The sequence below is a fragment of the Vombatus ursinus genome, unplaced genomic scaffold (genome assembly GCF_900497805.2).
Source record: "Vombatus ursinus unplaced genomic scaffold, bare-nosed wombat genome assembly UNPS02012122.1, whole genome shotgun sequence".
Classification (NCBI taxonomy): Eukaryota; Metazoa; Chordata; class Mammalia; order Diprotodontia; family Vombatidae; genus Vombatus; species Vombatus ursinus.
Window position 1 is genome coordinate 660764 of NW_020951900.1, and position 12604 is coordinate 673367.

At 44.4% G+C, this 12604-nt stretch overlaps 1 protein-coding gene across 8 annotated transcripts in view; it reads right to left on the minus strand.

Annotated features, from left to right (window-relative positions):
- CUX2 (cut like homeobox 2) overlaps window positions 1–12604 on the minus strand; it is a 377819-nt gene that overhangs the window by 74425 nt on the left and 290790 nt on the right. For all 8 annotated transcript variants that reach the window (XM_027857392.1, XM_027857397.1, XM_027857393.1 and 5 more), the window contains one exon: window positions 11489–11567. In XM_027857392.1, coding sequence (XP_027713193.1) covers window positions 11489–11567 — 79 coding nt within the window. The remainder of the gene's footprint in view (window positions 1–11488; window positions 11568–12604) is intronic.

Here is a 12604-nt window from a genome sequence, read left to right on the forward strand (position 1 = left end):
GCTAAGAGACTTCTTCATGACCCCATTTGGGGTTTTCTTGGCAAAGACACTGGAACGGTTTACCATTTCCTTCTCTAACTCATGTTACAAATGAGGAAACTGAGGCAAACAGGGTGAGGTGACTTGTCCAGGGTCAGCCAGTTAGTAAGTGTCTGAGGCCGGATCTGAACTCAGGAAGATGAGTCTTTGTGACTGCAGCCCTGGTGCTCCATCCCTGTGCCACCTACTTGCCCACAGTATGACACAGATAAAGCTAATTTATGGTTTTCTAAGTCAATCTGTATCCTACAGGGATCTATTTCTATTTGTGTCTGATAGCACTGCTCTAGGCATCTTTTTAATATAGTAAATGACAAGGAAAGTTCCAACTTGCATTGGTCAAGGGAGCTTTGCATATTAATGAAATCATAGGTCTGGTCTCTATCTCTTAATCAATGCCCAGTACATTATTATTATTAGCATCAATCATTATTGTTTTGACCCAGATCTTTATCTGTTTAAGGAATTCCCTCTACAGATGAAAACTGAAATTACATCTGTATTTAAAGTTTTTAAAGTGTAGTGGATAGAACACCAGCCCTGGAGTCAGGAGGACCTGAGTTCAAATCTGGCCTCAGACACTTGACATTTACTAGATGTGTGACCCTGGACAAGTCACTTAACCCTGATTGCCTTGCTCCCCCTCTCCCCCAAGAAAAAGTCTTTAAAGTTGCCTGGGGCACTGAGAATTTCAGTACTTTGCTCTGGGTCACACACCAGCAGGTACCAGAATTTGGACCTGAATTTAGGTCTTCCTGATTCCAAGGCTGGCCCTCTCTTCAATCCTCCCTGATTCCTTCTGCTTTGCATATAGTAGGGGCTTTATAAATGTTTGTGAAGTTCAATGGAATTGATCACAGGTTTAGAACTGGAAAGGATTTAAGAAGTCATCAAGTCTCATCTCCCAGTTTTCTAGAGGAGGAGGCTGAGGCCCGGAGACGTGAACAGCACTGGCCGGAGGTCACCCAGATAGGAAATAGCAAAGTCAGGATTCGAACCCAGCCCTTTGCATGATAGTACATTGTCTCTCCCTCGTGGGCCCTGGTCTGGATAACAAGAAGAATCTGTGGCTTGGCTGGACTGAGATGAGGAAGGGGAACGGTCTTGTCTGGGTCCCATGTGGCAGCCCTGGCTACTCCTGTCAGCAGAAGTCTCCTTGCCGTCTGAGCAACCACTCTTGGTGCAGGATTAGAACCCAGCACCTTAAAGCAGTTTACACTTACATGGCGGATGCCCCCCAAAAGTCTCCTTCCCCATGCCTGGGGTATAAGGAAACACTTCCTGACAATCAGAGCTGGTCAACAGCGGAAGGAGCTGCCTTGGGAGGTAGTGCCAGGCTATAGAATAGAGCCTTTCCTGATTTCCTCAGTGAATAGAGCCCCACTTAGCTCCCTCACCTCCCCCCACCATCCAGCCAAATCACCTTACCTTTATTTTGTGTAGATCTGTAATTATATATAGGACAGCTAGGGGGCACAGTGCATAGAGCGCCAGGCGTGGAGTCAGAAAGTCTCACGTCCATGAGTTCAAACCCGGCCTCAGACACTTACTAGTTGTGACCCTGATCAAGTCACTTAACCCTGTTAGCCTCAGTTTCCTCACCTGTAAAATGAGCTGGAGAAGGAAAAAATGGCAAACCACTCCTGTATCTTTGTCAAGAAAACCCCAAATGGGGTCACGAAGAGTATAACATGACAGAACAATGACATATTTCTATATGTATATGGCATCTCCCAAGATAGAATTTAAGCTTTTGAGGGCAAGGACTGTTCTGTTTTTGTCTTTGTATCTCCAGTGCTTAACACAGTTCCTGGTATACAATAGGCACTTAATAAATGCTTATTGACTGACTGACAGTACCTAGAACATTGCTTCAAACATAGAAGGGATAGGGATGGAATTAATGCTTTAGGGAACTCCTATATGAGTGGATTCCCTCTATTAATGCAGGTCATTACTGCTGTTTTTGTGTTTCTCAATGCTCAACACAGTGATTGGCACATAATAGGTGCTTAATAAATGCTAATTTTAAGGGCAGCCAGATGGCATAGTGAATAGAGCACTGGCCCTGGATTCAGAAAGATCTGAGTTCAAATTTGGCCTCAGACACTTGACACTTACTAGCTGTGTGACCCTGGACAAGTCATTTCACCCCACTGCCTTGCCAAAAAAAACCCCCAAAATCCAAAAGGGGCAACTAGGTGGCGTAGTGGATAAAGCACCAGCCCTAGAGTCAGGAGAACCTGAGTTCAAATCTGGTCTCAGATCAGACACTTGACGTTTACTAATTGTGACCCTGGACAAGTCACTTAAACCCAACTGCCTCACTAAAAAAATGCTAATTTATTTTAAGTGATTTACCCAGGGTCATAGAGTCAGTTTTTACCAGAGGGCTCCCTGTATCCACTGTGCTCCCTGCCCCCCCTCCACACACAGTAGGAGCTTTATAAATGTTTCTGATTGCCCCTGAGGTCCCTTCCAGCTGTACATCTGTGATCTTATGGTCCTATGATTGATTGATAGTGAGCTCCCTATAATAGAAGGGCATTGGGCAGAAGGTAGATGACCCCTGGTCTGGGATGTTTCAGAGAGGAATCTCTGGTCAATAAGGATTCAGTGGCCCTTCCTGCTCAGAGATCCTGGGATTCCTAAACATGAGTATTTGGTGACTGGCTGTTGCCTCATCTCCCCTCTTCATTTCAAAAAGCTGCCGTGCTCTCAGGAAAAGCCCAGCTTAGAACAGGGCATGGGCAGGTAGGGCCTGGGAGCCCAGAGCTGAACGGGTCCATGTCAATACATAGATTAGGTCGGCTGCCTTCCCAGATCACCACTCTCCTCCTCCCGCTCCGAAAATCCACCAGGAAAAAAGGAAGAACAAAACCCAAATTCAGAAGCGTTTGAACATAACAGGCCCTTTGATGTGCTGAGCGCGGAGGGCCGAGCAAACAAGGATGTTGGAGATGCCTGGCTGGGCTCCTGATAGTTAGGAGAAAATAACAAAACCAAACAAAAAGGAAAGAGAAAACGGAACAGTCTTTGTACGATAGCCCCTAACCTGTTCTTTACGCATAAAAACCACTTAATCAAATGACTAATTCATTTTGATTACAGTAGATCTGAACCTCCTGAGGAAGCCGGCAAAGGATTTGTAATATTTTAATGTAAGACAAGCCTTTCCAAAGGTATTGTCTCGGGAGCTCGATTTAAGGCAACTATTCTAACTTCAGCCACTAGCTGATGCTATTGGACGTGCAGATGGAGAAAGAGATCTATTTTAGCATCTGCAGAGAATCGAGGAAGAGAGAGGCCTCTTAACACTCCTACTGGGTCCATCTGAGGGGAAGCGGCAGGCGGGGGTTTGTTGGGCTTTTTTTAGGGAAACGGGAGGAAAAGAAACGACGTCCGAGATGCTGTTTAAAAACACATATATGCAGAGCTATGCGTGAACCCCTCCAAGATATTACAGAGACAGAAGCCTCCCACCATCTGGGCCAGACTGTGTGCGTCTGTGTGGGTGGGAGCATTGGGTATTGACAGCCACTTCTCAGTCCAACTTGGATCCCGGCGCCTTAACTTTCTCATGGCGGTTGGGCTCGCTGTTCCTTCTCTTCTTTCGTTTCCTTTCTCTCTCCCTCCTCCCTTCTTTCTTTTCCTTGTGCTCATCTCTCTTCTTTGCCTTCTTTTCTCTCATCTCTTTTTCTTTTTACTCCTACTTTCTTCTCTCTTTTTTCTTCCTTCTTTCATTTCTTTTTCTCTCTCCTTCCTTTCATTTTTCTTTCCTTTCCTTCTCTCTCCTTCCTTTTTCTTTCTCCCTCTTTTCTTTTTCCTTTCTTTTCTTTCTTTCTCTATTTTTTCTCTTTTCTCTCTCTCTCCCCTTCCTTTCCTTTTCTTTCTTCCTTTCTTCTTTCCTTCCTTCCTTTCTCCCTCTGTTCTCTTTTTCTTTTTTCTTTCTTTTCTTTCTCTGTTTTTCCTTCTCTTTCTCTCTTTTCTTTGTTCTTTCTTTTCTCTCTCCTTCCTTTCTTCCCCTCCCTCCCTCCCTTTCTTTCTTTTCTCCCATGGCCCTTCAGTGATCACTCAAGGGTAGATCTTCCAACTATTTCAGTTTGGAGAGGACGACGTCACCTCATCCGAACATCCCTGATATCAGTTTAGGTCGTGTGCTCCCAATCCCTCATATGCCCAATGTTTCCAAGATGTCCCACTGTAACAGCCTTCCTGGGCACATGCACACTTTTGAGCCATGGGTCTATTAGAAAAATTCCCTATTCTGATTCCCTAAGTGTCTCTCCAATCCAATCCATCCTTCACAGGACCACCACAGTTATTTTCCTAAAGTGCAGCTTTCACTATGTCTTTTTCCTGCCTAATAAACTCCAATGGCTCCCTATTATCTCCAGGATCAAATACAGAACCCTGTTTGGAGTTTAAATCTCTTTACCAGGTGGCCCTTTCCTATGTTTTTGGTTGTCTTAGATTCGACTGCCTCCACATGCTCCATGTCTCAGCCATACTGGATTACTCACAGTTCTTCATACCGTACTCCATCATCTCCCATCTCCATGACTTTGCACTGGCTGTATTCATCCATACCTGGAATGCTGTCCCCCTTACAATCTCTAACTCTAAAAATACCTGGCTTCCTTTAAGGCTCAGCTCAAGATCTACTTCTCCAGTGCCCCCAGCTGTCAGTATCTTTCCCTCTAAGGTTTCCTTCCAACTACAAAGTTCTGACGCATATGCTATTTTTCCCGATTAGAATGTAAACTCCTTGAGGGCAGGGGCTATTTTTGCTTTTTCTTTATATCACCAGTGCCTGGACATTTTAAGTGTCTAGTAAATGCTTGATTGGTTGATTAGGTTCCTGAACTTTCCTTTGGGACGATTAGAGAAACTTATCAGTTAATGTATTACACCTCCTAGGTAATAAATACATTGGCATTTCTGATGATTTTTGACAATGTAACCCAAGAAATGCTGGGTGTCTAGGCAAGGTCACTGGGGAACTCATTTTGGTTCAAAGTGGGATAACAGTGAAGAGAAGAGTTCAGAAGCAGCTCTGTGGTCCTGTGGTTAGATACTGTGGGCTCCTGCACTGATAGGAAGCAGGAGTGTTTGCTTTACTATGCAGCACTCTCTCTCTCTCTTTTGCTCTCTGTCTCTCCCCCTTCCCTCCCTCCTTCTTCCCCCTCTCTCCCTCCCCTTCTCTTCTCTCTCCCTTCTTTCCTTCCCTCTCCCTCCCCCTGTTTCTCTCTGTCTCTGTCTTCCCTCCTCCTCATCCCTGTCTCTCTCTCCCTTCCCCTTTCCCCCTGCCTCTCTCCCTCGTTCTCCTTCTCTCTTCCCCCCTCCTCTCTTCCTTCTCCCTGCCCTCCCTCCACCCATCCTGCATCTGTGACTCAGCTCTGCACTCCCCATGTTGCTGCAGCCTGCTGAGAGATAAATACTCAGTGATGATCTGACTCTCCTTTTCTCTCTGCTTAGGGCCAAGGGGACCAGAACCTCTGAATGCCCCCATCTCTGAGGCCCCATATGGGCCTATGATACAGAGTGATGAAGAGCAGAGAGTCTTGACTTGGAGTCAGGAAGACCCGTGTTTGAACCTTATTAGCTGTATGGCCCTAGGCAAGTCATTTAACTGCTCTGAGCCTCAGTTTCCTTATCTGTAAAACAAGGGGCCTTGACTCAATGACCTCTAAGGTACCTTTTAGCTCTAAATATATGACCCTATGATGCTGTGTGCTGGTAGGCAGAGCACTGACTGTCCCAAGTCATGCCTCGATGTTCCAAAACGTCTTCTTCCCGAGCTCCCTAATCCCACCTTCCTTTTACATTTGTGGCACTTGCCTCCAAACTGAGTCTCCTTCCATTCTCTGCTCCCTGACCAAGAACTCTGGAGGGTAAAGACAGATTTAGTGGTCTCTTTTTGAAAGGGAGATCATCATCATAATAATAGCTAACGCTTATATAGCACTTTAAATTTGTAAAATACTTTAAAAATATTACCTCATTTTCTCCTCACAACAACCCTGGGTGCTGGGTGCTATTATTACCTCCATTTTATAGATGAGAAAACTGAGATCCAGGGAAAGGAAATGATTTGCCTAAGATTGCATGGGTAGTAAGTATCTGAGGCAGGATTTGAACTTAGGTCCTCTCTTTCCTAGATCAGTGCTCTCTCTACTGTACGTCACCGCTTTCCCAAAATGTAGTTTCCATTTTGGTTAAAATTTTTTCCACCTCCAACAAATGACTGTAGAGGTATTGTAACTGACATTTACACTGTGACTATGGCATAGTTTTTCTTCCCCAATGTTTCTTCCTTGTCCATATGGACACCACTTCTGGCAGGTTCTATCTAGTTTCTAGGGGCAATTGAATTATGGGCCCAACCTTCTCTCTCATTTGGTCACTGTGACAATAACAATAATCATTGCTGACAGCTCCATAGCATTTGATGGCTTACAAAGGAATTTCCTCTACTGAAGTTATTCCTATTTCACAGCTGAGGAAATTGAGGCACAGAGAGGTTACATGCCCAAAGTCACCCAGTGGCAGCGCCTGGATTTGAACCCAGGTTCCCAAACTTCAATTCCATTGTCACATTTACCTCATTAGGTACGAGGTGTCCCCAGAGGCCAATAATGCAGGTTCTCATTATCCCCCAATACTAGGGTTTTCATGGGGACTAACTGTGTAACATATTGCGGGCTAACATATATGATAGAGAAGCACAGTTTGACAATCCTCAAATTAGCCAACTACTTATTTCTGCTCCTTTTGCAAACGATAATAACGTCTCAGCTTTAGTAAGTATTTTGAGTTGCTGAATCTTAACTCTAGATATCAGTTCCAGAAAGTGTTGACGGGGGCCTGGGTCCCTCCTGTGAAATTCAAACATAATCTCATTTACCAATGAGTGTCCTAATGGCTCAAAAGAAGGTGGTGCATCTTAATTAGAGCAGAACAAATGATTAGCCTTGTCAATGAAAGCATAAAAGGACCCCCATGAATGAATTCACTAATTGTTCTTCCCTATTTTGGACAGCAGTCTTCAGCTGTAAAAAACAGACAGACCCACGCACAGCACAATAGATGTTTATGTCTTGTAGCTATATATACACATTACACATAGGATACCACACAAACATGCATGCATGCACACACACACACGTGTGTGGGCAAATACACACAGACAGAGCTAATGATCTAGATGCCATACTGGTCTGGTGAGCCCAACGCTCGATGCTGAACACTCACTTTTAGTTCAATTCAAGAAATAATGCTTACTATGTGCCAAAGTGTCATCCACGACAATGTTAAAAGAAGGCAGCAAAAGCCAAACCCAGAATTTAGGTAACCTGAAACCCAGTGCTTGGATAAATGATCATTCTCTACAATAAATATAGAAAGGCTCACTATAAAAACCTGAAAATGTCCAGTTTCAGAAAAGAAAGAGAGAGAAAAGAGAAGAAGAGAAAGAATAAGGGAGAAAAGAAGAGCAAGAATGAGAGAGAAAGAGGAAGATGAAAGAAAGGAAAAGACAGAGAGAAAAAAGGGACAGAAGATTGAAAAAGAGAGAGGAAGTGAAAGAATGAGGAAGAGAAAGAGGAAGATGAAAGAAAGAGGGAGAGAGGAATAAAAACGAGGGAGAAAGGAAGAGAAAGACTGAGGGAGAGAAAGAGGAAGAGGAATAGAAAAAGGGAGAGAGAGAAAGATGAAAGAGAGAGGAATAGAAAAAGAAGGAGAGAGGAAGAGAAAGAATTAGGGAGAGACAGAAGGAGATGAAAGAAAGAGGGAGAGAGGAATAGAAGAAGAGGGAGGGAGGAAGAGAAAGAATGAGAGAGGAAGACAGAGAGAGGGAGAGAAAAAGACAAAATAGAGAGGGAGAGAAAGAAAGAAAATTAAGAGAAAGGAGAAAAAAGGAGAAAGACGGAAAGGAAGAAAGAAAAAGAAAGGAACGAAGGAAAGAAAGAAAAGAAGGAAGGGAAGAAAGGAACACAAACCTATAACAGGAAAGAAAGAAGCAAGGAAGAAAGAATGGGAGGGAGGTGAGAGAGAGAATGTGAAAGAGAGAAAAAGAGGGAAAAAGAAAAGAAGAGAAAAACCCAACTCACCATGTCAGTCCTCTCCCTGGCTCATCTCTCATCGCCAGGCCATCGCTGGACTGGCTGTCCTGATTTTAACTAATCACTCAGTTAACAAGTTAGCTCCCTTTAAGCTCAGGCCGGTACCCAGTGATTCGGCAAACACAATAAAGAAATCAGCCCGTCACCGATACAGAAGTCAGAATGAGGTTTAAATCAAATCATCCTCGACAACAATGACATTAATTATGCTTTTAACACGTTTTTACTGCTCTGTTTTTTTTACTTCACGCCACATCTGTGTGAACAATATCAAAAAGATTTACGATTTTCTTTCGTAATTACAGACATACAGCCAGCTCACTTATCAAAATACTTGCTGAGCAATCAGACCATATAGCATTCTCGGCAAAAGATTTGTGTTGACAGCAGCCATTCAAAACAAAAATGTTGAATCAGGGCTTCCAAAAAAAAAAAAAGCCTTCGACAAATAATTTGCCTGTCAAGAAACAGAAAAACAGGGGAGTGAGTGCTTGGGCGTTCTGGTGAATTCTAACGGAATATTATTTCCAAGGGAGGGAGCTGGGGCTGAGATGCTCAGAACACTGGCAAGTGAGCTGACATTTGATTCTTTGTATCTCCAGATAAAATTTAATGAGAACAAAAATATGTCTTCCTAATTCCCCTAAGAAATCATTAAAACATTTTGTTATTCTTAAATGTCTCGAAAATGAATTAGAGGCCCTGAAGGAGCCTTTTGTAGGGTACATCTCCATCAGTTACAGGCTGCTCATTCTCAGACTTGTTGACAGCTGGGGCTGACTTCCCCCTATCTCCTATCGAGGAGAGCTGGGAAATGAAGCAATCAAAACCCACATCAGGCTAGGAATGACCTTCCTTTTTAGTTGGGGGGTGTTGGCAGGAATATGGCAGGGCAGGAATATGGGACTTTTCTCTTAATCAAGGGAATTCTTGGGCCCCCTGAGCCAATCTGGGTGGTGGGTTCCAACCCTGGACACCATCCAGAGCCATAGCCCTGACTAGCTCTCCCCTATCCCCCACTGGTATCCCAACTGGATTATCCAATCCAATCCCACCACCATTATAGGAAGTGTCTACTATGTGCCAGGCACTGAAATGCCCCTCAAGAGTCAGGAGTCTATATTCTATTGGGAGTGGTGGTGGGAAGGACATATAGGACATATAAACAGATAAATACATCTATGACCCTCTGGAGGCAGCTAAATGGCTCAGTGGATAGAGTGCTAGGCCTGGAGTCAGGAAGACCCGAGTTCAAATCTGACCTCAGATGCTTACTAGCTTTGTGACCCTGGGCAAGTCGTTGAAACTCGGTTTGCCTCAATCCACTGGAGAAGGAAATGGCAAACCATTCCAGTATCCTTCCCATGAAAACCCCATGGATGGTATTGGCATGCTATAGTCTACAGGGTCAGGAAGAGTTGGACACAAGTGAACACAACAAAAACGATCCTCTGAGGAAGAAGAGGGAGCAAGCTAGGGATTTTAAAGTAGGTATGGGGTGCAAAGACAAGAAAGTTGGAGACAAAGGAGCTGGGCTTTGGGGAACAGATCTCCAATGAGAAGGAACCCCATTAATCCCAGAGGCAGCCCATCCCCCTGTGGGACAGAGCTAACCATCAGAAGTTCTTCCTGACGTCAAGGCATAAATTAGCCTCTCTTTAACTTCCACCCATTGCGACCCAGTTGGACCAAGCAGACTGAAGCAAGACTCCTCGGCCTCGTTAGGGCAGTTGTTCCCTAGAGAAGGATCAGGAAGGAGGGTAGAAGGTCTGGGTCAGGGATAGTCCACTGGACCTGGGGATTTCATTCGTAGGAAGAAACTCTCTCCATGAACGCAAATTAGCCGCTGTTCTGCAGTTTAGTTTGTCTGAGGCACAGTGATGCTAAGACATTTGCCCAGGCCACACAGCCAGTATTTGTGAGAAGGGGGTACCTGGGCTGGTTTTCCTGATGCCCAGTTTGACTCTCTGCCCACCCAGATTCATTTCTAACTGTGCCCTCTGCCTCCAACTCAGCCAGTCTCTGTAATATTAGCTTAAGAAAAGGTTTGTAAGAAAGTAGTCTGTTGGGGGAGGGAGTGAGGCATGATTGGATGCATTGGAAAACCAAATAGAAATGAATCTGGAGATCTTGGTTGGAATCCTGGGTCTGTTTCAATTATTAACCAGGTGTCCTTGCAAGACATTTCCTCTCTCTGGGTCTGTCTCCTCCAAATGAAGGCGTTGAACATAACTATAATTTCTAAGGCGCCTCCCAGCTCTGACATTCCATGTTCTAAGGCCCTTCCAACTCTGATAGTCTTTGCTCTAAGGTCACTCCCAGCTCTAAAATTCTGTCTTAGCCTATTGATGATTAATAAATGCTTTGGATTACCTATGTCACAGTTCCCTTCCATTAGTAACATTTGGATTGGAGTGACATTCTTGACCACATGAGAATCCATCATCCCACCAGGTTTCTCGGTCCTGGGACATCCTAAGTCTGCACTTTTGCCCATCAGTGCTAGAGAATGGCAGCGGAGGGGTGGTAGTGAATGTTGATAATAAAGACACCTCAAATTTATTGAGTGTTTCAAAGGCTCCAAATACTTTCCTTACAAGCATCGTGAAGCGGTGAATAGTGTAGGGGTTATTACACCGCACCCCTTCATTTTACAGGCAAGCAAACTGAGGCTAAGAGACAAAACGATTTTCCACTGGTCCCTTGACTAGTAAGTAGCAGAGTCGCAATTCAAACCCGACTCAAATCCGCATCCCAAGATGTGCCTGCTCCATTGTGCTGATTTTGCAGTGATACTGGAGGTGAGAAGTGAAGGATTGGCATAGACAGTCAGTCAGGGAAAGGGCCATCGGGGTAGCAGGAAGGGACAGAGTGTGGACACTTTCCTTTGGAGTCTGTACCCAAGTCCATTATCACTGTTCATCAGCAGAGAAGGCTGGGAGTTGCCTTTATCTTAATATCATCAGGCACCAGGCCTTGGCAGGAAAATAGCCTTTCTCCAAGGGGGCTTCTCACTTGGTCAGGGGGCCAAGAAATGCCTAGACCAGGGGCTGCTGAATATGGGAAACCTGGCCAACTGCCCAGTTAACCTCTGATGAACCAGAAGGAGAAGGGAAATGCAGCATTCTGATGAGAAGTGTGCCCACCTAGCAGGAAAGGTGGCGTACCCAGATACCTTCCCCCGTAGGACAGCAAGGCACCACTCAAGAATACATCACAGAGGTCAATCTTCCCAGGCTCCAGCTGCTAGGTAACCTCTGTCTGAAAGTCTTAACACTCCCTCCTCATCATTAATTATTCAACTAAGTGGTCCCAGCTTTTCTTACCTGGTGCTTCAATTAATTGCTTGTAGACACTCAGGAAGGCAGACTCAGCCTCCTGGCTTCTCTTACTAAGGGCAACCACCTTTGGGATCCGGAGGAGAAAAAAAAAAAGACAAGAAAGAAAGAGAGAAAGAAAAAAGAGAGATCACTGGTAACTATGGGAGTCAGAGTCTGGGGCTGAACTTTAGCTTTTTACATGTGAGCATCCCTGAGGACAGGAAGAGGGGGAGTCTGCAATGAGCCCACTTGTTGCATTCATTAATTATATTAACTAATCATTACCAATATTTGATTATTTCATTAATATTTTTATTTTCATTTTACATTAATTTATTATCAATAATCAATTAATTAATGCTTTCATTAAGCACCCACTGTGTGCTAAGCATTGCACTAGGCACTGGGTTTGCAAAGACAAACATGAAACCCATTCTGCTTTCAAGGAACTTGTGGAGCGGGGTAGGGTGGGGGTGGGGACAACACATACCTATATAAACAAATCAGCATAACCCAAGTCTAAGTAATTTTGAGAGGAAAAGAAAGCTTATGACTGGGGGAGCAGGGAAGGCCTCGTGTAAGTGGTGGGGCCTGGGGTGCACTTGGAAGGAAGTCAAGGATGCTCAGAGACAGAGATGAGGAGGGAGGGTAACTCCCCAAGTACAGGGGAAGTTAGCTGAGGGGCCTCTTTCAAGCTGTTCTGGATGCAGAATGTTCTAGCAACACATCTGTTTTGTTTTTTCAGGGAACATGTATGTGCATGTGTGTGATCTCATGTGTGTGTTTTGTGAGAGGGGTTAAGTTGGAGAAAACCTCAATTTTCTGCTTCTAAAAAGTAAGATGAGGCCAGAGAAGTTGCTACAATTAAAAAAAATGTTAAAAGGCTCTTAGAACTCTTTGGATGTCACACGACTTCTTCAATAAAGAGTGAGCCATCGATGGCATTGAATGAAGGAAGACATCAAAACAGTATCATTCTATGAGGCGACAGAGTGCCTTCATTCATTCAGAAATATTTATCGAGTGTCTACCACGTACAGGGCCGAGAAACTTCTCTTGTCCCCCTCTCCCCCTTTTACTCTCCCAGCACACACACACACACACACACACACACACACACAC